The sequence below is a fragment of the Thermobia domestica genome, chromosome 3 (assembly GCF_964235325.1).
Source record: "Thermobia domestica chromosome 3, izTheDome1.hap1.1, whole genome shotgun sequence".
In the NCBI taxonomy this organism is placed as follows: Eukaryota; Metazoa; Arthropoda; class Insecta; order Zygentoma; family Lepismatidae; genus Thermobia; species Thermobia domestica.
Genome location: NC_137456.1, coordinates 50,596,432 through 50,623,225, shown reverse-complemented (window position 1 = coordinate 50,623,225; position 26,794 = coordinate 50,596,432). Strand labels below are relative to the sequence as shown.

Below are 26,794 nucleotides of genomic sequence, written 5' to 3'. Positions count from 1 at the left end.
TTCGGACCCAAGAGGAAAGGGAGTGGGTAATAGAGGAAACTTCATTACGAGAGACTGCATGATTTATACTGTTTACCAAGCATTGTTAGGGTCATCAAGTCTAGGCGGCTCAGATGGGCACGGTATTTAGCAGAATTTGAAGAAAATAGAAAAACTTTTAAAGCTTTTAGTGGAAATCTAATCAGAAAATGTCCATTAGGAAGACCTAGGCGCAGATGGGAGGACAATATTAAGATCAATCTCGCAGAAATAGTAATACAAAATTGTACCGTGTTATGCAAAAGTGAACTAAGCGCCGAACTTTTGAAAATCCACGTAAATGCGACGATTGGTTCCTGATAAGCATTAAAATGTTTTGCACAATCGAAAAGAGAGGAAAACCAACAAATTTCCAAAAAAAAAACAAAAGAAAACATAGTTCCACTTTTGATTACGGCTACATTAATGCTGGACATCAACCTTTATACGTAATTGTCTTAAAAGTATGAAAGTGGCGCTTAGTTTGTTTTCGCAGGACACGGTACAATTGAAAGTATATCTAGTTGGCTAAGGACAGAATTCAATGGAGAGCTTATGTGAACGAGGCATTTCGAGATACTCCGAGTTCCAGAGGTCATAGGATTAGTTAGAGTTTAGTATGATTGAGTGTATAATTGAACGTAGATATGAAATAAATAGACACAACACAAAGAGCAAGTCTTCTTTGCATCGTTAGTCAATGCTTGTGATTAGTTGAGCTGTGCAAATCCAGAGTCAACCAACTGCATTTCTGCCATTTTTTAAAGTTTAAGCATTAAAGTATTTGAGTTATGGATAGTCCAGACCGAATCTTAATAGCACAGCGAGCTAATTGTAGGACCTGACTCAACGGTCACCTGAAGGTCATGTTTCAATTGCAGCATATTGTGTGATGTAATCATTGTTTTCATAAAGGCTACTTTTTCATAACACAAGAGTGTAGTTCGTCCACTGTGACACTCAAACAGCTCACATATATGTAAAATTAAAATAATATGATCAGGGCCGGATCCGAGGGGGAGTGCACAATAACTACCACTACATTTGAATCAAATTTAAATTTTTTAAATGCTTTTAGGCATCTATGGTGGGTATGAGGAACTGACTTAACCTATTCTTTTGCAAAACTCCGCTTTCTTTGGAGCCCGAAACGGAAACACGACAGGATATTTTAGAAAAGAATTCATATTTTTACTGACAGCTTCTCACTTTAGATAGTACATATTCAGAACGGAGGGGCGGTGTACGTGCTCCGGTGTACCGCCCTAAATCCGGTCCTGAATATGATATATCTGTGGTTAGTTTATCATCTTTTAAAAGTGACATATCTTTTCCTAATAATAACACATACTGCTGACACTGAGAAGCTATCTTATGACTATTTGGTTAGCGTATACGTCTTCTATTTCCAGCACGGGAGTTCGATTCCCAGCGGGAACTCATCTAATTCGTTCCCACGTTTGGCTTTGAGTCAACGTCTCTTATATTCTCGCTGCTGTAAGTCCACGGTACACCCTAATCCAATCCAATTTAATTAATCCTAACAGTAATACTGATACTACTTGTAAGTTTAGTAAGAAGAGTATAGCATTATTATATAAATACCGTTAATATTTTAATGGTATATACTGTAATTTCATTATTTACAAGAAGACTAAAACTTTTACTCAGATGTAACTTATCAATAATTTCAGATCCTCACAGTATCGACATGGTAAAACTGAAATGGGAAAAGGGTAATGAATCAGCAGTGTTTTCAAACAATAAACATGAGATCAATACTCCAAGGTACATATTGACCCTTGGTATGGATAAGAACTCGCAAGTATTACCTGCTGCATCGGGTAAGTAGAGTTGCAGGAAATGTATGTAGTTTCTACAAAATTATTTAGTGTAATGCCAATATATGATATTTCACTGTATCTTCTGAACACTTTGAGTGGCGTTAGATTAAAGAACACCATTGCATTTCCTCGTTTGTCTGGTTTCGGTGTTTTTTAGGTATGTTGAGCTGAGGATCCCCGGTCAATTGTTTATATTCGGCCAACTCCCTATGACCAACTCTGTGACCTCCAGAGGTCACCAAATGTCACACCGTACAAAAAGCATTGTATTTCCTCGTCTGTCTGTTTTTGGTGATATTTGCATATTTTGTAGCTGAGGACCCCCTGATCAATTGTTTATATGGGGCCAAGGTCACACCGTAGTAAAAGCATTGCATTTCCTCGTCTGTACGATTTGGGATATTTTTGATATTTTGTAGCTGAGGACTCCCCAGTCAATTGTTTATATGGGTCTAACTCCCTATGACCAACCCTGTGACCTCCAGAGGTCACTAAATGTCACACCGTTACGTGGACTATCCTCATTTGCCGTAGCCCAGTATAACACAAATATTTTTTGTATGTCAAGTTTGAACCAGTATGACATTTGGTGACCTCTGTAGGTCACAGGGTTGTCATAGGAAGCTAACCCCATATAAACAATTTATCGGAAGGTCGGCAGCTACAATGTATCTAAAAATCTCCCAAATTGGACAGATGGGAAACTGCACTGCTGTCTGTACAGTGTGATGTTTGGAAACCTGGAGATCACAAGGTCAGTCATAGGGAGTTGGTCCCATATAAAGAATTGACCAGGGGGTCCTCAGCTCACAACATATCCAAAAATTACCCAAATCGAACAGACGAGGGAATGCAATGCTTTATGTACGGTGCCTTTTCATAAAATTGTTAGTCTTAATATTTAGGTGTTTGCTGAGAGAAGAGACAAAAAATAAGCATCTAAAGATTACAGGATACACCTTTGTATGTGCATTCCATAAGCAGGTCGTTAGATAAGGTATATAGGGACATGATTAAAAACACAGTTTTATTTTTATTGGCAAACCCAGATTACATATCAGTGGCAGATCAATGAGACTATCTTCTCAGGAGTTTACCTAACTGAAATGTCAGTCCATGTGTCCATTCTTCCGTTTGTGAAACGAAAAGTTGGGTCCTTGCGATAAAATCTCAAACGTGATATCGTACGTGGTGAGAGTAACACCTAATTGCTGAGCAAGGATGTGGAAGAAGGACGCCTGTTTCTCCAACATATTTCATTTAATGCCACAGGTAAGACAATACCATTTTAGCAATTTGATATATATATATATATATATATATATATATATATATATATATATATATATATATATATATATATATATATATATATATATATAAAGAAGCGTATAATAAATTGATAACACTATGTTAAATATAACTGTAGATAGTAGCATAGATAAATGTACGTTGTAGAGTTTAAAGCATAAGTGTGAAAACTTCGCAGGCTGAAACACAAATGAAGAACAATGTCTGTTAGCACCTGTGTTGCCAGACCGATCAGTTGGAAAAACAGAAGACTCGAAGATTAAAAAAAAAAAAAAAAAAAAGCAGTAGACATATAAGGTAGCTGTATTTGAGTGCAAATCCAGAGCTAGCAAAAAATTATTAAGGGGACAGTGGTCAAAACAAGCAGTCTAGAATTCATTATTACCTTCATTTCGAAATAAAACAATACAAACAAAACATAAATTTGAATTCTAATTACTTCAAAATAAGCTTCATAAAGAAAATGTTTTCCAATGATTAGTAATCTTTTGGATGTAGAAAGACCTTAATGCCCCACTTTATATTAATAATGTTTGATACACATGTGTGTGAAATAAGCCGTAGTGATAGAAACAAAGTGGGCTGGGAAATTGTCTTATCACGCACCTAGGGATAGTATAGCTATATGATACACTCACACGTGATCATGATGTAAGGCGATTTTTTGCTGACTATCGTGGAGAGGTGATCTAAACTACTCTTCCAACCCAAGTCTCAATCTAAGCAACACGTACTCGTAAATCTTACAGTAAGTGATAAAGATCGCCAACGATCTTTAAACAAGACAGCGTTCCTTGTCACAAGGTCAATGTTCGAAAAGCAATGATCAATTTAAGTGCTGTAATGGTCCCCAAACTCACTCGAACTTAATAGGATCGAACACGTTTGGGATGGCATTGAATGTTAGATGTGAGCTCATCACCCCTCCGCGTAGTATAGAAGTTAGGTTAATTGTTTGTCGAGATATAGTCCAGATATGCCTCCAATATTATATCAACGTCACGTTGTATCCGCGCCAAAGCACATTGATGCTATTATGCGAGCCAAAGGTGGATATACCAAATATTAGGTAGGTGATCATAACGTAATGGTTAGACATCGGATTTTTATGGAAATGTATATTTTGTATGCTTATATACATCTTTGTTAAACTAAGTAGAGATTTCTAACAACAATAAAACAGCACGAATTTGAACTTTCACAGTGCAAATAAATGCATATTTCAAACCTTAAAGCATATATTAGTGCTTAAGAGCATATTCAACATATTCTCTAAGTTTTTATTTCAGATGCATGCTCATAACATGCAATAAACTGTTTTCTTTTAATGAATTTAAATGTCTATGCAACAAAATGGCTCTTTGCATGGAAGGATAGAAGAATGCCTAGTTTATGGAGGACCAATATTATTAGTAACCGATCTGCAGAACAAAGATGTTTACAATTGCCATGACGTTAAGAGATATCTGATAATAATAGAGACTCATTATAATATCGTGTCCACATCAATTGAGAAAGAAGATACAAGAGGGCTGCTGCTCAGTGAATGCTGAGCTCTAAATAATATAGTTCAACACGAGCTCCAGTCTGTACCTGGTGAATTCGGGTGCTCTGTGGAAAAGAAATTGATGGATCATCTTGCCAGAAATTCCGACTACAAGACAATTGAAGCAATTGGAAAATACTTTCAAAGGTTAGATTTCAACTTGCCAGATATTTAACTTGCTCTTCCCCATAAATATTGTCTAGTAACATCTGTTGATGTAGAGTGGTCATTTTCTGACTACAAATGTCACAGACTGAGACCAAAACTGTAGAGGAGGATTTCCTGAAATTCTATAGAGCTAATTAAGGAAGAAGTAAATCCTCAAGAGAATTGAGTGTAGGGCAAATCGACGGTTTTCAACGTTGATAAAACTCAGGTGTATGAGATTCTAAAGAAAAACTGGAAATTTTGAAGCGGTGGGTAATCTCCAGTAACGGAAAAATATATAGAAAGAACTTAAGAAAACTGAAAACCAAGACACTGATGAAATAGTGTGGGAGTAATTGGTTAGTGTCAGTAAGAAAATTAACCGCATATCGAGCCCTATATTATACAAATGCGCTAAAACGGTAGCTGAAAAACTGGGTAAAACTGAATTCATGATGTTTGGTCAGAAACTTTCCGCAAAAGCCATCAGATAGTTTGTAACTTTCCTTGTGGTGAATTGTGTGATGTAAACAGTGAAACATTTGACGAATTGATTGCTGAACTACCTTCCATAATCGAAGGACATGGAATTGAATTGTATTTTTTTAATGAAAGGAAACCTGACGTTAACGGAAATTTTTGCGAGTCCCACTCGATTCCGCTAAAGACATGTTTCACTGTACAATGAATATGTGACTGCTCACATTTGAAGGAAAACGATTTGCTTTTCTTTTATTTAAACTTTTTATTTCTTCTTTAAAGCCAATAAAAAAAGTTAGACCACTATTGCGTTTACTCTTTTTGTATATCTCGATTCATTTAATGATGTCTCGAATTAAATTATAACCTAATGTATTTTCTTCATCATTCCAGTGAAATTCTCCATCCTGACAGCATATGTTAAAATGCGACGACAGACTGTAAGCCACTTGTTGGAGGAATACCTGACGTCATCTCTCTTTGTAGTAATCTCCTGGGGAAGCTTTCTGATCAATCCAGACGTTGTGCCAGGGAGAGTGGTTCTCATTGTCACCAGCCTGCTAACAATAGTTACCATGTTTGAGGCCAAGAGGTATATAGTTTACTAAAATGATGTTTGAAACGTGCATGTAAATAAGTACAGTAGATTCTATTAAGTTTACAAGGGAGTTTCGTTTGATAGTGTGGAAATACGGTAGACTTGCAAACTATGCGAATAAAATATTGATAACTTTTGCTTCCGATACATGGGTATATATTGTAAAATTTCCTTAATAAGGTAATGCAATTTAGCACACGGGATTTGGTTTTGTGCAACAATCTTTTTATTATAACATTTTTGTTGCATATAAATATAGCTTACAAAGTCACTATAAGTGTGGTCTGAAGAGCAATAGAAAGTTTTTTTTTTTTTATCTAGTTTGGGTAAATATTTGTCTCAAGGCCTTAACAGCCATGCGAAAGATACTACAGAGCCTTAGATGAGCTAGTTGGCAGTGGTTTAGGAATTTTAAGTGCTGCAGGCAAGCAAAGATAGGTTGATATCCCGCATAGCTCCAAGCAAGCTAAGGGAGTAAGGAAACCACAGAGCTCCGGTAAGCTAGGTGGTTGCGGTTAGGATCAATTAGAGCTCCAGGAAAGCTAAGTGGGCAGGAGACCTCAGAACTCAACGCAAACTAAGAGGCTTGGGTTAGGTTGGAACTTTCAGAGCTCCAGGCAAGCTAAGGAAGCAGAGAAGTCCAGCCGAAACGTATACCGATGTAGGTCTTATAGATTGCTTTATACGTTTTTCTAAACAGCTGTGGTGCTAGTGTTCTTTTTTCTACATGATCTGATGATGATGAATATCACTGTCGTCTGCTTCCTTGTAGTACTAGTAATAAGAGAGCATGTGGATTTGTTTATAAATAAGATGCAACGTGCTGATATGTACAAATATACACCACGTGTAGGATATTACACCCCAGGCCAGTTTCTATTCTTCTTGTATCATTTGACTAAAATACTCAACTGTTTGAGTGTACATAACTTCACGTTTTTGCTATTATCGTAACTGTTAAATTACCGGGAGTATTTAATAGTCTGGAGGATCGGTCATATGATCGTGCACTTTATGATACAAGTATGAAATTTACAGTACACAATAATTGATGTGTAAACAATAATATTAGGGGTGGAGCCAATCGAAATTTGCGCTCTTGTCATAATGGCGGCCATATTGAAAAATTAATCTCGTAAAGGCGTTTTTCTTGGAAATAGTTTATGTTTTTCTCTTTATGTGCAAGTGACAATATTATTTTAATTACTATTGACCAAATAATGAACAATTTACTCATTTGTATATTTTAGTTTATTTAGTTTGCTATTTTTCAAAATGGCGTCCAATGTGACCAAATTTAAAATAATGCCATAACTATAGAGTGATGGGTATCAAAATATATGTTCTTGAGGTCACTAATTGTAAATATACGCTTAGAAATATTATCAGACGGTCTGTTCTTGATTTAAGAGAATGGCATTCATAGCACTATTAAGTATTTTAAGTTTATCTTTCTAACTTTACACGTCAAGCTTGTGGAAATTGAAGTTTGAATATAAGATTTCTGCAATACCAAAACTGTATAATAAAACATATTTTATAGCAACAAAATTGAGAATTTTACTTCATGTTAAAACATGAAGGAGAGTAAAATTGGAATTAACAGTCTTTCTTAGTGTACCTATATTCAGCGTTCACATCCTTCACATCTACAAAGAGCTGTACATGGTAAGTCAGCTTTGAAACAGCTACACTTTCCAGAACACACTTTGGAACAATTACATTTCAATATCTCTCTTGAGGACTCACTGACTAGTGGAGTTGTTATCCAACGAGGTATCCATTTTCCTTCCTCGGTTTGTGTCCATCCGTAAATACTCGGAGATGGAAGTTCAGGTTCTTTTTCAAGTGATCTTCCCCAAATCTGCCCTGCTTGATAAGCTGTTCGAAGTAAATGCTGTAGCAAAGCATCTTGAGTTGGAGGTATAATCTCAAGCTCACGATTCTTTCGTGTAAACATCTTTTGCCTTACTACATTTATGTCATTATCTATGCTGCAACGGTCATATAGCGATACAACAAATTTTTCAACAATTGGAAACACTGTCTTCACGGCTTCTATATCTGCAGCACTTGATAATACTTGAAATGTCGACGTAGCCTCATAAGGATCATAAGCTTTCCAGGCTGTCTAAGCTAATATTTTACCTTTAGCCGCAAATTTAAATGTAGTGTCACTTCCCGTCAAAGCATGAAAAGCAAGTATTGCAGAGTTTTTCTCACTTCCCAGTGCCTTTAATATTGCTGTAGCATTGATGTAACGCATATGTTCTCCTGCTCCATACAATACCCACAAACAATCACATTCCAACTTAGCTGCATGGTTGACTGCCAACACAACCACATCTGAGTCAACGTACAAACTTGTATATTTCGATACCCTTCTATTATAAAATCTGCTGCATGTAAAAATATCCTTGTGTCTGCTTCATCTTGAGAACATGGTACTATTCGACTTAAATCCGCAGGTTGTGAACTAACAGCACTGTTTCCTTGAGTGACAACAACTTTTCCTGGATATTCTGCTGAACTTACAAATTTTGCCAATAAAAGAAATAATTGTTTTGTTTTCATCAACTTTAAGAAAGTCCTTCCAGTTTTTAGGGACATTTTTATTCGCTTCAACTTTTCTTCGAATGCCTGTTCCTCTCTTTTCACGAACACAACTCTTCAAGCTATCTGGTTTATAGGTATCAAACACTACGTCAACACGTTTCACTTGTCCTTTAAATCGATTTCGAATCATGTTTATGAACTTTTCGGCATAGTCAGCAAACGAATCTGTAGTTTCGGGTGTTAGAAAGTGTACAATGACTGCACCATCAAGAATAACCATTTCAACATCAGGTCCACCTTGATGAGGTTCATCACTATCTTCTTCCCTGCAAGAAATAAGTTTTTCCAGGCAGGGTACTATGTCTGATTTACCTTCATATCGAAAGCTTCCATTGCACTCTGCCAGTGACAGAGGAAATGATTGATGCTCATGACTGAAAAACTGATAAAGGTCGCCTCTCGAACTTGACATCCTATGTATTTGGTCTAGGAATAAATTCGTGCGGTTGGTACGCACACATTGAAGCTGTAGTACAAACACAAAATACATAAATACCTTAAGAAAAATATTGTCCATCGCTAGCCACCACTTTCGCCCATCTGTCAGGCAATGTACGGATTCCGTGGCGAAAGAAGTCCTCATCCTTGGAAGCGATCCAGTCAGAGACCCATGTTTCGATATCTTCTGAAGAAGTAAACCGCTGTCCAATCAAATCGTTGTTCATGCACTCGAACAAGTAGTAGTCCGAAGGAGCAACGTCTGGTGAATACGGCGGGTGGGGTAAAACTTCCCATCCGAAATTTTCTAAATAGGTTTTGACCGGTTTTGCGACATGTGGGCGAGCGTTATCATGTTGAACAATAAGTTTATCATGTCTGTTCTCCCATTCTGGTCGTGTTCTGGCCAGAGCTTGCTTCAAACGCATTAATTGTCATCGATAACGTTCTCCATTCATAGTTTCACCCGGTTGCAGCAGCTCATAGTATACCACACCTTTCATATCCCACCATATGCACAGCATAACCTTTGCACAGTGAATATCTCGTTTTGGTTGTGATGGACCTGGTTCACCTGGTTTCACCCAGGCCTTTTTTCGTTTAGGGTTCTCGTAATGGATCCACTTCTCATCACCCGTAATAATTCGATGCAGAAACCCCTTTCTGCTCTGTCGTTGAAGAAGCAATTCGCAAATGGTTTTTCATCTTTCAACGTCTCTGTCTTTCAATTCATGTGGAACCCAATGTGACATCATTTGAATCATTCCCATGGCTTTCAAGCGTTTGAAGACTGTTGTTTGATCAACGCCTAATGCTGCTGCAAGTTGTTCCTGCGTTTGACACGAATCCTGCTCGAGCAATGCTGTCAATTCTTCGTCTTGAAATTTTTTTAGCTGTCCAGCTCGCTCTTGGTCTGCCAAGCCGAAATCACCACTTCTAAACCGTGCAAACCACTTCTGACACGTTCGCTCAGCTAGAGCATGGTCACCATACACTTCCACCAAAATACGATGACTTTCAGTCGCACTTTTCTGCATGTTAAAGTAATGCAGCAGGACACCCCGCAAAAACACTTTATCAGGCACAAATTGCGCCATGTTCACTTAACTACAAACTGGTGTTGTTGACGCTTTAATCCACTGCCCTATACTACGAACGATACGAGATAACAGGGATTTGCAACACATGTGTGGATACACGGAACTGTGGGACGCTCCGTTCGTTGTGCCATCTCTTGTCCACCCGCACGAATTAATTCCTAGACCAAATACATTCTAAGGAAAAGATTGCGGTCTTGTTTGACGGCTACAATTTGTTGGGTGGTTGTACATTTCGACCTAATTAGAGAACTGAATTTATTCTTTGTCAGAGTTTCATTCATATTAACTTCACAGTTTAATAGACGATCAATGAAGAATTGTGTGCTCTGTTCTCTTCCAAGTGCTTCCATGTTTCTATATGATTTTGTAACATTTTTGTCAGCAACCACACGTGAATTTAAAGTAACTAAATCTTGCATACTGTCCAGAAAAGGATCTCCCATTTCTTTCATTGTTTCCGCCACGTTTCTAACATCCTTGATAAATCGAATCTGATTTGATCACACTTGTTCATGATGAATAGTTGAATCTGAGGAACTTGACAGGCTGATAATTTTTAAGAATTCCTCCACTACCTTTGATATTTCTGGCCCTGAGACCATCCATCTACGAAGTGCTTCTGGATTCTCTGTAATTCCTACAGCTCCTCCTTCGCCCTTAATAAGCGCATTATTATGTTCATGTGCTTCGTCAAGAAGCATGAAAGAAAAAGGTCTCGAACTTTTATTTACTGTGAACTTTCCCTTGGAGAATTCTTGAAGAATAGTAGGGTGAGTTTCTTTAGGTCTTCTCATATCTCTGAGATGAACTGAAACAGCTCTGGCGTAGTTAGTATGATCCAAAGCAAAGAACAACCACACAATGTTTGATAAAGAACTCACATAGCACTGAGAATCTCTTTCATGGACAGATCGATCCCATGTTAATATGTCAAGGATGACTTTCATTATAAAGTTCCAGAAGAAAAACTGGGGACTTTCCTTGCATCTAATTTCTGACCACTCATTACAAGATAATAGCTCATTGCTGTCCACTCTCGATTCAAGATATTGCTTGTAAGTGTCGCTCTTCAGTTTGAAAAGTGTGCATGCTGTTACTTGATAGGCACGAAGCGTCTTCTTTATGTGTACCACCTTCAGGGAGTTGAAACTCTAGCTTGTTCTAGAGCAGTTGTCCAGCCACTTCCTTTGATAATGTCTCCAAGACATTTAAGAAGGGCCACCTTTATGTGAAGACCTCCTAACATTGCTACAAATGTATCTTCTCCATAAGAATTTGGCCAGGTCCATTGAATTTCATTTAGAATCCTGAATAACGGTTGATCACAAGCGATGACTGGAACTTGATTGGGATTGAGGTGAGACACAGATTTTCTAATAACATCAATGCAATGTTTTATTGTTACTACTGAGTTAGAATACTCAGAAAAAAGAGGCAAAAGAGCATTTTGAGTCGGAGATTGTTGACTTTCATTTCTTTTTTAGAAGCATGATATGATGCCCATGTGCAATCTAAAGTCAGATGTGAATCTTCTTTTTCGGTAGTACGGTAAACGTGTTCACACCATTCACTTTCTTTATCATTTTCAGCATTCCCAATTTCTAATGGTGTTATCGTCTCAATTTTAGGTGGAGAGTTTTTCATCTTTGGGGAAAATATAGGCATGACTAGAGTGTAACTCTCTGGGAGTTTCATCAACTTTTTTCCGTTGTGCACTACACGCTCTTCAACTTGTTCTTCACCCAAATTTTCAATATCTGGATGCTGAAACAGTGATATTCCTGTTCCATGAAATGAAGTAGTAGATGATGTAGATGAAGGATTATGATCGATATTATCAATTGCAGCTGTAATAAAAACATTTTTCTTCAAATGCAACGGAGCTACTGCCTCTACTTTCATGAAATGAATTATAGTAGAATTACCCAATTCCGCTGAGAGGCAGAGAATTCTGTCATAAGATACTCTAAGTCCTAATTCAAACAACACATCAACTATTTGTTTTGATCTTGTATATGAGTGAATCATACATCCAACGAAAAGGGGTAGCGGCGTTTCGCTATTTGGATAATAGACTAAATACTGTGAAACTTTTCTACGTTTTTTAAAACAATTAAAGGATAAAAGCTGTGAAAGAGAGAGACAAACTTGGGACATATAATCCGCTTTGTTTTCAATGTTAGGACCATATAATATCATTCCAATAAGAGTTAACAATGTTGTTGGTACACTGTTTTGTTGGCACTTACCCTCAAATGACCCTTTAAATTGAAACTGGGGATGTTTAAAAATATCTCGTCTTACTATGTTTGCAGCATGAGATAAAACAATGACATCTAACTCAGAATCATGAGAACAGGCTTTCTTGAGGCTCTCTCCTATATCACTGTTTCTCACAAGGAAAACTTCTCGACCAGCGCCATGGGGTTCAAGTTCTGGAAAATGACTAAGTATTTTCTCTTTTAGCCGCGTTGAATGCACTGTACTTGGGTCACCACCCAGTTGCTCAATTCTCTGACAATAGAGTTTCTTGAGATGGCTCAACTGCAGCACATAGGAAATTTCGTCGTCATCAAGAATATTTTTAAAGTACACTAAAAGTTCTGCTAATGCGTTCTTTTTTCATATGTATGAGCGTATTCTTCTTCTGATCTTAATTTTAAATCTCTTTCACGATTATATAGGGCCACAAGACATGTTGCATGATACACTGCATCTTGAGCAAATATATCACCAGCACTTAGCTTTGCAATTAATTTGTGGTCTTGAAGAGTAAAAGCACATGATCTCACACGTTTATCAATTTTAAATGTTCGTGATTTTCGAAATGACTGTGATTTTTCAGCCACTGGTTCGTCACAAAAGAAGCACAATGTACACCCGCCTTGACTGACTGAAAGTGAGTCCTTTGATCTGGTCCTTTGAGTCCTTTGATCCAGGGAATTTCAAAGAGCAGGGGAAACAAACATTTTATGATATTTTGCCTTTCTATCCATAAATGTTTGCTTATTACCTTGTCCTTCATCCAGCCTTCTTATTTTAAACCCAGAAGATAGTGACTCTATTTCTTCAAATTTTACTAAATTTTCCGCTATAGTTGAATACCCAGCAGATTCATTTGATGATCCCAGTTTGTGATTTCATCACGTGGTTTGGAAACCTCAGTATTGTCTATTAGTTTGAAATTTCGTTTCATTTTAGCTTCAGTTCAGTTCTGAAATAAATCGAAAACAAAATTTGAGTTACACTGAAAGATGACAGAAATAGCAGGCAAAATAACTGTAAAACAACTAATAAAAGTAAATAAATAAATCAAAATTAAACATTTCAATTCAACATTTTACCAGGCCAAGTGTCAAATGACATTTATCAAGAGCATAAAAGTGAAAAATAGATTATAATTTAAAAATTAAAATGCATTAACATGTTAAACAATAAAATTAAATGTTATTTTATATGTACTGAGCGGACATTTTTAATATGGCGGCTATCTCGATGAAATCACATGATATTTTTTGGCTCCATCCCTAAAATTGTTTCTTATGATGTCTATAAACCGTGTGTAAAATTTGACCCTTGTATCATAAATTGCACGATTCTTTGAGATTTTGTTACGGAACCTCGAGACTATTAATAAATGGTTAAGTTATATATTATTTATGTATCTTTGTTGAATATTTTGCTAAACACAATTAGTTGTTATGAAGTTTTCGAAAATATATATCAGCTTTCATTTAAGACTCTAGAATACTTATTCAAATCTAAGGTTATTTTAGTTTTTAGTGTTTCATTATTGCCATATAGAAGGCATATAATTCAGCGAACATATATTTGTGGCAACAATAAAAAGAAATTCTTTCGTCTCGATTAAAAGCTTGTCCTGGTCTACCATGGCCAGTGGCCCATGACGTAGCTATAACAGAACACGCTACACCAGTTTGCCAAACCTGCTTTAAATATATTTACCATTTATGTATGTATGGTTATTAGTCCGGAAGACTAAAAAACTATTACTTGGTGAATAAACATTAGTTTTCATCGGGATGTAAACAGTCAAAATTTAGGAATCGAAATAAAATCCTTAACTTTTACGTCCCACGATTATGCCGATTAGGCTAACGAAGACAGTGATTATGAGAAACGAATGAAATGGTGGAATGAAGAAAGTGGGAAGAAACGGAAGAACCCCGAGAAACCCCACGAGCACGGTGTTTGTCCACCACAAAGTCCACACGGCGCGAGCTGCGATCGAACCAGGACCCCAAGCACCGGAGGTGAACGCTCTACCACTAAGCCAACGCGCCCCCTATTTAAGAACCGAGTTCGTGGATGAATGTGATATTCAAATCAGAACCATTGAAACAATTTCCAGTTTTAACTTTCATCAGTATCAAGTAGGATTGCCAACTGGTCGGAAACTTACCGGAAGAGTGGATTTTTTATCAGTCTCAAATACATATTTCAAAGTTTAAAATACAATTATTCTTAATCTGTTTTAAGGATTGTGAACAGGTGGCGGTAATTTATAAAAGTTGGCAACCTTACTATAAAGCAAAAACGATAATAAATAAAAAGAAGCAGTTTTGTGCAATTTATTAAACATTCCAAGGGGCCGCTGTGGCTCAGTGGTAGCTGGCGGGTGCAGCTGAGCGGTCTGAGGAGTTTGACGATCCTGAGGTGAAATCCATGGGGAGTTCCAGCCCCCCTAAAGGAGCAAGGTTAGAATTTTAACTGTCGTCGATGTTTCTGTGTTCGTGTCCCTGTCTTGTTTGGAGTACGTAGAATGTACGTGAGATGACCATGCAGACATGCAATATCCTGGTTGAGACAAGCTTTTAAGACAAAGAAAAAGGCGGTAGAGCGCTTACCTCTTGTGAACGGGGTCTCTTTATCGATGCTGTGCCAAATAAGTTTGTGGTGAACAATATCGTGGCTGTGGGTTTTCTCGGACTACTCCCGTTTCTTCCCGCATTCTCATTCCATCAATTTTTCCATCATCACTCACTTTCCGTAATCATTCGTCTCCCTTAGCCTAATGAGTGTATTTGTGAGACGTTAAACTGAAAGATAAACATCCCAAAAAATACATCCAACATTTAGTCACAATCCGTAACTCTGTACTAAAATCGCAAGTGATAGAAATTCATTACAACTTTCGGTTTCAATATCAATATACGGTATAGAGGAAAAGCAGTATGAAATAGGGAAAAGCGATTCCGTGGAATCAATTTAGTACTCTACGAAGTAACAGAAATCAACCACTTCCGATTTTAACGTTGATTACTGTAGAGTAGAAACGGCGATACATAGTGATAAGTGATTTCCTGCAGTCAATTAAGCTTTCCAATTATTTACTTTATGTACACTCTAACATCCTAATCCGAACTATAAATAAAACTACATGAAATCACTCACTCACTGATATAAAAAGTACTTCTGGTTGACATGGAAAGCTGATATTTGATGCCTGACAAGATAGCCCCCCCGAATTTAGAAAATTGAAACAATGACTAGGTCATTCGTTTGTACTACGTTTGTACCGTTTGCATCGAAGATATTTTCGTTTGTACCATTTTCCTTATAGGGTTACTTGAGAGGTCATCTGGGGGCGGGGATATCTTGGCGCCAAGGTAGTCCCCTCCCGTATCACAGCACAAAAAAATTGAAATACACCATTCGAAAGAAATCGTTTGTACCTAAAAAAGTTTTGTTTGTACCCTGATAGTTTTCGAGAAAGAGGGGATAACATTTCGGGGGCTATCTTGGCGCCAAGATAGTCCCCCTCCCCGTATCACAACACAAAAAATTGAAATAAACCATTCGAAAGCATATCGTTTATACCGTTTGTACCGAAAAAAATTTGTTTGTACCCTTATAGTTTTCGGATGACGTTTGGGGAGGGCTATCTTGTACGCAAGATAAGCCCCGTAATGTGTACTTTTTCCATGCCCATTAATAAATATTATGTGTTTATTCATTTGAATTTATGGGTATTTAGAATTCTGGTTGTGCATATCTAAATTTAAAAAAAAAAAAAAAAAAAAACTTTTCGGAAATAACTCAACTTTAAAATTGAATCGGCGAGTGGGAAAACAATGGATTATTTTGGACTCACACTTTGAGGTAAATGCAAAAATAACACTAAAGATGTAGAACTACAAGTTGTAATGAAGAGCAGTGCAATTTGCAAGACCTCTCACGTTACAGCATAATGCTATAGACTCTAATGTTGACTGTAGATTTGTAACATTAACGAACGAAAGTTCTTTCTCCAAATATCTCAAAATGCATTTTGTGGACCAGTAGTGTTTTTCCACTCACCGATTCAATTAAATTTTCTCTATTTCTGCCCTTTTGCTTAACTAAATACCATATTATTCAACAATGGCCTACTTGCTTTCGGCTTTTGTCTATGAAAGCGGTGAGCTTCTCGAGCCGCTAATGTGACAGATATAAATAGTTGATTTCTTCAGTTGATGTAAAGCTAAAACATGGAAGGACGCAGTTTAGGCGAGTAAACATTTCATTTTTTTTATTTTTCTTTGTTTAAGATTATTTCTGTCAATCCAGTTTCTTTCTAAATTTGTACACACTTTGTTATTCTATTTATGGTATTTATTTACGGAAAAAGACAGAAATAATGAAAATTTAATTAAATCGGTGAGTGCAAAAACACTACTAGTCCACAAAACGCATTTTAAGATATATATGGAGAAAGAACTTTCGTTTGTTAATGCCACAAATGTACAGTCAACATTATAGCATTCTGCTATAACGTGCGAGGTCTTGCAAATTGTACTGCTCTTCATTACAACTTGTAGATCTACATCTTTAGTGTTATTTTTGCCTTTACCTCAAAATGGATTATTTTGGACTCATACTGTTTTCCCACTCGCCGATTCATTTTTTTTTAATTTGGACTTGCACAACCAGAGTTCTAAATACACATAATTAACCTGAACAAACACATAATACTTATTAATGGGCATGGAAAAAGTACACATTACGGGGCCTATCTTGCGTACAAGATAGCCCACCCAAATGTCATCCGATCTTCCTCGAAACCTATCGGTTTACAAACAAAATAGTTTTCGGTACAAACGGTACAAAGGATTTGCTTTCGAATGATGTATTTCAATTTTTGTGCTGTGATAGGGGGGGGGGGGTATCTTGGCGCCAAGATAGTCTCCCGAAATGTCATTCTCTCTTTCTCGAAAACTATCAGTTTACAAACAAAATATTTTTCGGTACAAACGATTTGCTTTCGAATGGTGTATTTCAATTTTTTGTGCTGTGATACGGAGGGCTATCTTGGCTCCAAAATAGCCCCCCAAATGTCATTCCCTCTTTCTCGAAAACTATCAGGGTACAAATGAAACTTTTTTCGGTACAAACGGTATAAAGGATTTGCTTTCGAATGATGTATTTTAATTTTTTGACATACGGGGGGCTATCTTGGTGCCAAATTAGCCCCCCAGTTGACCTCTCAAGTAACCCTATAAGGAAAATGGTACGAACGAAAATATTTTCGGAGCAAACGTTACAAACGTAGTACTAACGAATGACTTAGTCATTGCTTCAATTTTCTAAAGTCCGGGGGATGGCTTGCCATATGTGAAATTTGGTATGATTGTAGATTTTCAGGACTATCTCACAGAAAAATTGCCAAAAGTGAAAATTTTAAAATTTTAGTGCTTCTATAGGGAGGATGAAGAAGTTCCCCATATTATTTAAATGGGGCTTTTTTTACCTTTAGTCTCATGTTTTAGATATTTGGAATTGGAATAAAAATTTCAAATTTGGTATGTTTGTTTGTTTTTGTTAGCGTTACCTAAGTAAATTACCAAAAAAAGAAAAAAAAACTTTGAGTGGTTTTATGGGGAACTGAAAAATATTCCCCGTGTTATTTATTATGAGACATCTTCCGCATCCCAAATGTTTAGGTTTTTCCGTTACAATTACAATGATGAAATTTGGCATGATTGTAGCCTTCCGGGACTAACCCACAGGAAAAATGCAGAAACGGAGTATTTTCAGTTTTTAAGGGTCTAAAGGAGAAATTTCATATTATTTAAATTGACGTTTTCTTGGTGTACAAAACCTTACCTTCCAGGTAGTTGAAATAGGAAAGGTAACTTCAGTAAACGTTTGGGTTTAAGAGGTACGAGAAAGTACGCTAAAACGGGTATAATGGAACGTATTCGTTACAGTTGATTTGTGTCGTTACCAAATTGTTAATTAGCACGGTTATTGTTATCTTACATTATCATTATAGCAGTTACTGTTATATATGAGATGCAAGGCCATAGGCCGAGCAAACAGAGGAGTCTGAGGGAAAATTCCCCAGATAGCCAAAGGCTAGTCCCTACTAAAACCATATAGCGATAAAAATTTACTAAAGCTTCCCGTTTCAACATTAATTCACAAACCAATCCCCATCACGTGTTGTAAACATGACACTTCGATTTGATTTATTTTTGTTGTGAATGTACGTAGGCGCATCCATATTATTATAATTATTATTATTATTATTAGGCTATTGTTATAGCAAATATTACAATTGGTTATTTATTTTTCAGTGATACATCTCCTCCATCTTTAAATGTACAGGCTCTGAGTATTTGGATGCTTTCGATGATTGTGTTTATATTCTGTGCCTTGTTGGAATATGCTTGTGTATTGTTTCTAAATATGAGACCGGACATACACGATGAGAAACCGTATAATAATCAAAGGAAGATAGTCTTATATCCAAGGAGAATCTATCCACAGGGAGACAGTTATGGCGAAGGAAAGGAGGTAATTATTATATATATATATATATATATATATATATATATATATATATATATATATATATATATATATATATATACGCAAAAAAAAGAAAGGTTACTAGTAAACAAGAAAAAGGTGGACAGTAACCAAGTTAGTTTGTCAATATATAGACAACAGAGTCGTGTGTCCCAGCAGCCAAGCCAAAAAGGTTAACGAGAGAAGGTGATCGTAACCTTGCGTTACAGGTTAACATTGCTAGGTTACAGTGTAATAACTCACAGGGGTACGCTAACCGATCACGTAGTTAACACTTATCAATCATAGCCTGTAACCGGTAACCTTGTTAGTATGTTGGAATAACCGACTGCTCGGTTAACGAAACAGAGTGCAACAACTTTCTAACCGTGTATTTTGATTAGTATAACTTATTTAATAAATAACAGTAACAGATATTCACTCAGCCACGAGCACATCAAAAAATACAATACTAAAATAGATAATAACTACCTAAATTTATTTTCATTTCTAGCATGTACTTTTTTTTGTCGTCATCCCGTTTAAAGGTTAACGCCCTATTTTTTTTTGTTAAGTTAGCTAGCTATGGTGTAGCTAGCACCCATTGCGAGGGCTACACCCTCTATTAGGGAAAGAGATTTAACATATTTGTGTCGGAAAAAGAAATATTTTCTGTTGGGCAAAGAGACATTTATGAACTGTATTAAACCGCCATAAGTTTTATTTAATTATTTATTTATTTTATTATACGTGAGGAGGTCCTGTTAGTGACAAGCGGGTTTACTGTGCGTGATATGAAGGTGAGATATGGGCCGGTACGTGTGATGTGCTGAGGATACTGATGATGTTATAGTCCGGATGATTTGGAGGTACGGTATATTTATATAATGCGAAAAGCAGTGAGAGAGGTGTAGACGTGTGGTGATGGCTGTGAGTGTAGGGAGCGTCGCTGTAAACGGTTTCAAAAAATAAAGCGTGTTCGTTGTCATACCGTTGAGTTATATATTTAATACGAAGAGCTTCAATATGATAAAGTAGGTGAGGAAATGTGATGCGGTCGTACAATTCACGGGTTGGACTTGGTAATTTAATGCGGTAGGCTAGGCGGAGAGCATGTCGTTCCATTATTAACAGCTTTTCGTAATGTTTTGCGCTTGCTGATATCCAGGAGGTAAAACCATATGTAAGTACGGGACGGAGGAAGACCTTGTAGGTGTTGATAAGCGTAAAAGAATGGAGACCCCACGTTGTACCTATGAGACATTTAAGTAAATTTAATCTATTTTTGGCTTTGCTTACAACGGTAGCGAGGTGTGGACGCTATGTAAGATGATGATCAAATGTTATACCCAAGTATTTCACTGTCTTAGAGTGCTGTATGGCAGCATCATTGACGGTAAGGGCAAGACGAGCTGGGTTTCGATGAACTCGTGAGCGACGTTTTGGTGGAATAAAGACTATGGCCTGAGTTTTGGTAGCGTTTATTGTTAAGCGCCACGTCCGACACCAATCGCTAAAGCGACGGATAGCTTCATTCATCGCAGTGTTTATTTGAGAGATAGTCTTTGTTAACGCCAGGAAAGCCGTGTCATCGGCGTACTGAAATGTATGAATATTTTGCGGGAAGGACGGCATGTCAGCGACATAAAGCAGATACAGCAGTGGGGACAAGGCAGAGCCTTGCGGAACGCCGCTATAAACAAAAACAGGATAAGAGACACTGTCATTGATGTAAATGTAAGCCAGGCGGTTTGAGAGAAAATTAAAAATGAAGCGGATGTACGTGATTGGAAGACGGAAAGACAGAAGCTTGAATAAAAGTCCCAGGTGCCATACTTTATCAAATGCCTTTTCGAGATCGAATAAAACTAAACAGGCAGGCTTGGAAGAATTGTAATGATTAGTGATCATGTTGGTGAGGCGAAGTAACTGATCGTTAATACTATATCCTGGTCGGAAACCAGCTTGATGTAAAGGTAGCAAATTTTTCGCTGTTAAGTGAGTGTGAAGTCTTTTGACAAGGATGCGTTCCAATATTTTACTGAAAGTCGGAGTTAATTGTATGGGCCTGTAAGATGATACGGAATTTAGTGGTTTGTGTGGCTTAGCAAACATGAGTGTTTTGGAAGTCTTCCACTGAGGGGGAAGATAACCTGTGCGGAGAATAAACGTAAATATAGTTGCTAAAAGGTGTAGTAAGGCGAGAGGCGCTTCTTTGACATGCCGATAAATGATTGAGTCCAGACCAGGGGCAGTATTGCGCTTGCGAGCCGTGACGGAGTTGATATCTGTTACAGTGATAGGCGTAGTAAGACGATGTGCGGGTAAAACATGAGACGTGCTGGGTTGAAGTTCTGGTGAATTTATGTTAAAGGTATGTGTGGGATGCCTGCGAGGAATGGCTGCTTCAGACGGAGTGAAAATAGATTGTAGATAGGTTGCGAAGGCGTCTGCTTTTTCTTTATCTGTGTGAAGAGGATTTTCATTCTCTAGAAGAGGATAGGTAGTGCGGGTCTTGCGACCAGTGAGCATGTTGAAACGGTTCCAGTATCTGGATGGGTGTGCATCGTCTGCCAAATTATTGCAAGCTTTTATCCATTGACGGAGTTTATATGCTTTAATATAATTGTGAACTGTGCGTTGAAATTGACGATGTAAGTGCAATGTCTCTAGATTTCCTGTACGTTTGTAATCTTTGTAGAGCGCTCGTGAACGTCTGATAAGTGGTAAATAATGGGGTGGGAGCGTTGGGCGATAACTATGGGATGTACTAGTCGGAATAAAACGGCTGGTAGCGTCATGGAGTGCTGTAGTTAGTCTATCCAAAGAATTATGAAGATCTTCCTCCGTTTCTGATAAAGTTGAGTTTGCAAAAATGCTACTGAGGTAATTTCGATATCCTGGCCAGTCGGCTTTGTCGAAGCGCAATGTGGTACGAGTGACAGGAGGTAAGTGGGGTGCTGGACGGTGTGAAGAAGTGAGTGATAATTTAACGGGAACATGATCACTACCAAGCGGGTCGAGTACTGTGAGAGTACACCGTGCAGAGATACTGGCTGAAGTAATGACAACGTCTGGAGTGGTATCCGAGATCGGTCGGGTAGAATGAGGCAGGGTATGGAATGTGCCGGATGTTTCGGTTGCAATGAAATCTAGAAATTCTTCCTTTTGGCGGGCTGTTCGACTGTGAAAATTTATGTCTGCCATAATGATGTAGGTGCGGAAAGTGTCTGAGATATACTGAAAAAAATTTAGAGGTATGGCATGACCAGGGCGGATGTAAATGGTAGCCAAAGTGACATATATATCTTTGTAGTATAGAGTGGTAATGATGTATTCCGGGATGTTTGGTATTGACAGTAAATGTTGGCGATAGGCGATTGATGGAGAAAACCCAAGGGCGACTCCGCCATTTGCACGGCACATGGGTATGGTTGTGTCATGTCTGAGCAGTGTGTATCGTGAAAATTTGCAGCTTTGTTTAGGCTTCAGATGAGTTTCGTTAAGGAGAAATGCATTGACTTGTTCTTCTAGTAGCAGTTGTTCAAACAGTGGTTTATGTGATTGAAGAGACCGGATATTAAGAAACAGAAATATTAAAGCCATAATGATCGATATACAGTAAGTGAGGTTTTTAAGAGCTAGGTGGAACCGCAGTAGCATGGAAATAAGCATACGGACCTGAATATGTAGCATTTAATGTGATGTTTAGAGTTGCCTGAGCTGCAAGTTGGATTTGTTGGAGTACATATTGTCTTTGAAATGGATGAATGTTTTGCAGAGCTACGGTGAAAAATGCAAGAAGTTGTTCGATTGTGATAGGTTGATATACTGAAGTGATAGGCGGAGATTCAGATTTAGTTTCGGGCGTTCTGATAGGCACCACAAGTTCAGGTTTAGTCTCGTCCGCTGGTGGCCTGGCTTTGCATTTGTAACTGAACGTAGGGTGTTGTTCAGGACATGTGGTACATTTAGGCGGTTGGTGGGTATTTGGACAGACCTTAGTGAAGTGAGACCCGGAGCAAAAGCCACACGTTGGTTGATTTGGACATTTTGATGTTGGATGCGAATTATATTTTTGACACTTTTTGCATCGGAGCGGGAGAGGTTGTGGAGTGCGAGATGCCTCGACCCGGTGTCGACGTTTGAAGATAAATGCCCCTGAAGTTAGAAGTTCATCGATAGTTTCTTGGTGCGAAGTAAGAACACGCATCATATATGTCGGGCCCATATTATTCTTAATGCGGATGCATTTCGTAATGACATGGCCTTCCTGTTTGAGCTCGTCGGCAACTTCTTCGTCTGTGATCGACGGGTCCACACCACGTATAACTACAGACAAGGTAGGCGATTTTCGTGGTGGTGGTGGCTGTTTGGCTCTTTTGTCGGCTAATCGTGCCATAGTTGCTGTTTTGCCAAAGACTTCATAGCTGCAGCGGTTCAGAATTTTATAGGCCAGTTTCTCATCTGTGGATTTTATGATGATGCCATTGCGAGTGGGTATTAGTTCAGAAATTGACGTACGAGGGACGTACTTACAGAATTGCTGGAGCAGAAATTTGAGATTGGCGAATTTAGGATCAAACTGTTGAAGGATAAAGTTGTATAACGGTGGACGTTGCGGTGTTTGTAATGGGGGAAATTGCCGGTCGTCTCCTAGATCTATCTGAAGTTCAGATTCAGAATCGCTAATTGTGTGTGCTTTCTTTGATGGCTGGGACAGAGGTTGTCGTGAAAGAGCTGGTGAACGTGAGCGAGATCGAGATCCAGATGGAGATCGACTAGTGCCTTGAGCACGTTTGTGGCTTTCCCTGCGTTGTCTGTCAAGAGCAGCAGCGTCAGCCGGACCTGGGATGATCTGTGGTAATCCGCAATGCTGATATGAGGGTTGTGTAGGAGAAGCCATGGTACTGTGTTAGGAGAACAGAAAACGAATTCGTTTGCCGATAGATATGCCAAGGTCGTCAACTGTGTACAGGTATCTCTGCCTCCAAAGAGGAGAGTATCAAATAAATCTAGAAGCCAAAAACAATAGCAAGGGTCGTCAACTATTAGGATCAATTTAGTATTTTTGCCTCCGTGGAGGCTTATAATCAATTCGACGGTTGTTTCCTTGGACCTCGAGGAGGCAAGTAATCCAACCGTTTACAGAAGATCGCGAGTAAAATCAAACAATGGGGATGGAAACACCAGAGGACTAGTTTATTTTTCTCCGCCAGCTACGGATACCCTATTCTTTTTACCTGGTTAGAGATTCCAGGTGGCCAGTTCGTTAACGCCCTATTTTTTTTTTAAGGGTTAAGCCGGTCAAAGGGTTATGCCCTTTCTTCGGGACGAGAGTTATAGGTATGGGGAATTTTCTTTATTTATAGGGGGGCATTGAGGGTTAGGAGCATTATTTTATTTTATTTCATTTCATTCTTATTTGTGGGCATCTTTTTTTTTATTTTTTTTTATATTTTTTTAAAATTTTTTTTTTAATTTTTTTTTTTAATTATTATGAGAGATGAGGTGAAGTGCTGATGGACGTCACAAACACGAGGGTAATGTTAGTATGGACGAGTGAATGGTTATCTTCTGCCCTGGGGCGTCACAGGGCTGATGAGGACAGATGAAGCCCGCTGCTAGCAACATTGATGGAACACTAGTGCAGAGATGGATAAATGCATGGACTAAGATGAGGTGGACGGTATATAGCAAAATCGGCCTTGTGGGGGTCATTATCGTCTAAAGTCGTATGGTACAGAGTAAGAAGATGTTGAAGAGGTGTGGCTTGATGTTGAGGAGGGGTATCATGAATGATGTCCTGGTGAAAGGTGTCGAGGAAGAGCGGATTACCTTCGGCAATGACTTTTGTTATGTATTTTGTGCGGAGTGTTTCCAAGTGTTGTAAGATGGTGGGAAAGTTGATACGGCGATAGAGATCGGCAGTTGGTGCTGGTAGTCTTATGCGATAGGCAAGGCGGAGAGCATGACGTTCGGATATTTCAAGTCTAGTATATAGTGTGTCAGGGGCAGAGATCCAGCATATATGGCCATGTGTGAGAGCAGGTCGAAGGAAAACCTTATAAGTCTTAATAACAGTGTCAGTATGTAAGCCCCAAGTGGTGCCCACTAGCCGCCGGAGAAGGTTTAAGCGATTTGTAGCCTGTGATCGGATTTTCTGTAAGTGAGGTTTCCAGCTGAGTTTGGAGTCAAAGATGATTCCGAGGTATGTTACTTGTGATGATGGGCGTATGAAAGTGCCATTGACGTGAATATGAAGAAGAGCAGGGTTTCGATAAATTCGTGATCGGCAGCGAGGTGGAAGAAAAATGATAGCCTGTGTTTTGAGGGGATTTATTGTTAGGCGCCACTTGTCACACCAGGAAGTGAAGGCATCAATTGCTTGTTGAAGTGTTCGATTAATCTGTTGAACAGTGTTGGCTGTGGTGAAAAAAGCTGTATCGTCGGCATATTGATATAATGAGACATTTGGTGGTAGAGGGGGCATGTCTGCTACGTATAATACATAAAGAAGGGGTGAAAGAACAGAGCCTTGAGGAACACCACAGTGAAGAAAGATCGGATGTGAAAGTGATTGGTTGACGGTAATGTAAGTCATACGATTTGAAAGGAAAGAATGGATACATCTGATGTAGGAGAAAGGAAGATGAAAGGAGAGAAGTTTTGCGATGAGGCCGGCATGCCAAACTTTGTCAAAAGCCTTTTCAAGATCGAACAATAACAGGCAGGAAGGTTTGGAGGTATTGTAATGATTAGTTATGGCAGTCGTGAGGCGTAAGAGTTGATCGGAAATACTGATGTTTGGGCGAAAACCAGCTTGATGAAGAGGAATGAGGTTTCGTTCAGAAAGATGGTTATGAAGGCGACTGACAAGAATGCGTTCAAAGATTTTGCTGAGTACTGATGTCAGTTGTATAGGACGGTATGATGAGAGTTCTGTAGGAGATTTATTGGGTTTGGTGAAAAGTAGAGTTTTTGAGATTTTCCATTGTGGTGGATAAAAGCCGGTGCGGAGAATGAAGTTGTATATGGCTGCAAGAAGTGTATATAAGACGGGAGGAGAGGCTTTTATGAGTTTATAAGTTATATGGTCAAAGCCAGGCGCCGTGGTACGTTTCGATTTGATGGAGGCTGAGATATCTGCAGGAGTAATGGGATCATTAAGACGTGAATCGGTGAGTTGATGGTGAATGTTGGGTTGTAGGAGGGGGGAGTGCGGATTTGCAAGGCGTTCGACACGTCGGGTGATAATTGGATGTGGTAGTTGTACGGTAGGGGTAAATATTTCTTGGAAGAAGGAGGCAAAAGCATTTGCTTTATCAGTATCGGTTTGGAGAGGATGATGATGAGAGATGATAGGGTATGATGTATGTCGAGTTTGACCAGTTAACTGATGGAATTTTTGCCAGAATTTGGTAGGATGTGATGTAGTTGAGAGGGAGTTGCAGGTGGAGATCCAACGTTTTCTTTTATAGGTAGTAAGGTAATTATGAAGCATGCGAGTCCAACGACGATGCTGTGCTAAGGATATAGGATTATGAGTACGTTGAAAGTCCCGGAAAGAGCGGCGAGAAGCAGCAAGGATGGAAAGATATTGTGGAGGGATCGGAGGTTTGTGTGGATGACGTATACGTAAGGGTATGTTATTGTGGGTGGCTGTGTCAAGAGATGCTGTGAGTTGGTCAACAAGGTCATAGAGTTCGTGCTCTGAGGTAGGCTCTGGAAGAGGTTGTATCGAATTTGTAAGATCCGCTTGGAAATTAGCCCAATTTGCATGATTATAATCAAAGTAGTGAATGGGCGGCGGTTGTGTTTGAGCTGAGTGGGTGAGAATAATATCGAGTAGTATCGGAGCATGATCGCTGCCGAAAGGTGGGAGAACCCTAAGATTTTGAAT

The 26,794-nt window shown here is 38.5% G+C and overlaps 1 protein-coding gene across 1 annotated transcript in view; it reads left to right on the top strand.

The window, feature by feature from the left end:
* Positions 1–26,794, top strand: part of LOC145681779 (glycine receptor subunit alphaZ1-like) — an 85,554-nt gene that overhangs the window by 42,095 nt on the left and 16,665 nt on the right. Inside the window, exons 6-8 of the mRNA XM_081753390.1 lie at positions 1,713–1,862; positions 5,740–5,938; positions 18,678–18,897. Of these exons, the coding sequence (XP_081609516.1) occupies positions 1,713–1,862; positions 5,740–5,938; positions 18,678–18,897 (569 nt within the window). The remainder of the gene's footprint in view (positions 1–1,712; positions 1,863–5,739; positions 5,939–18,677; positions 18,898–26,794) is intronic.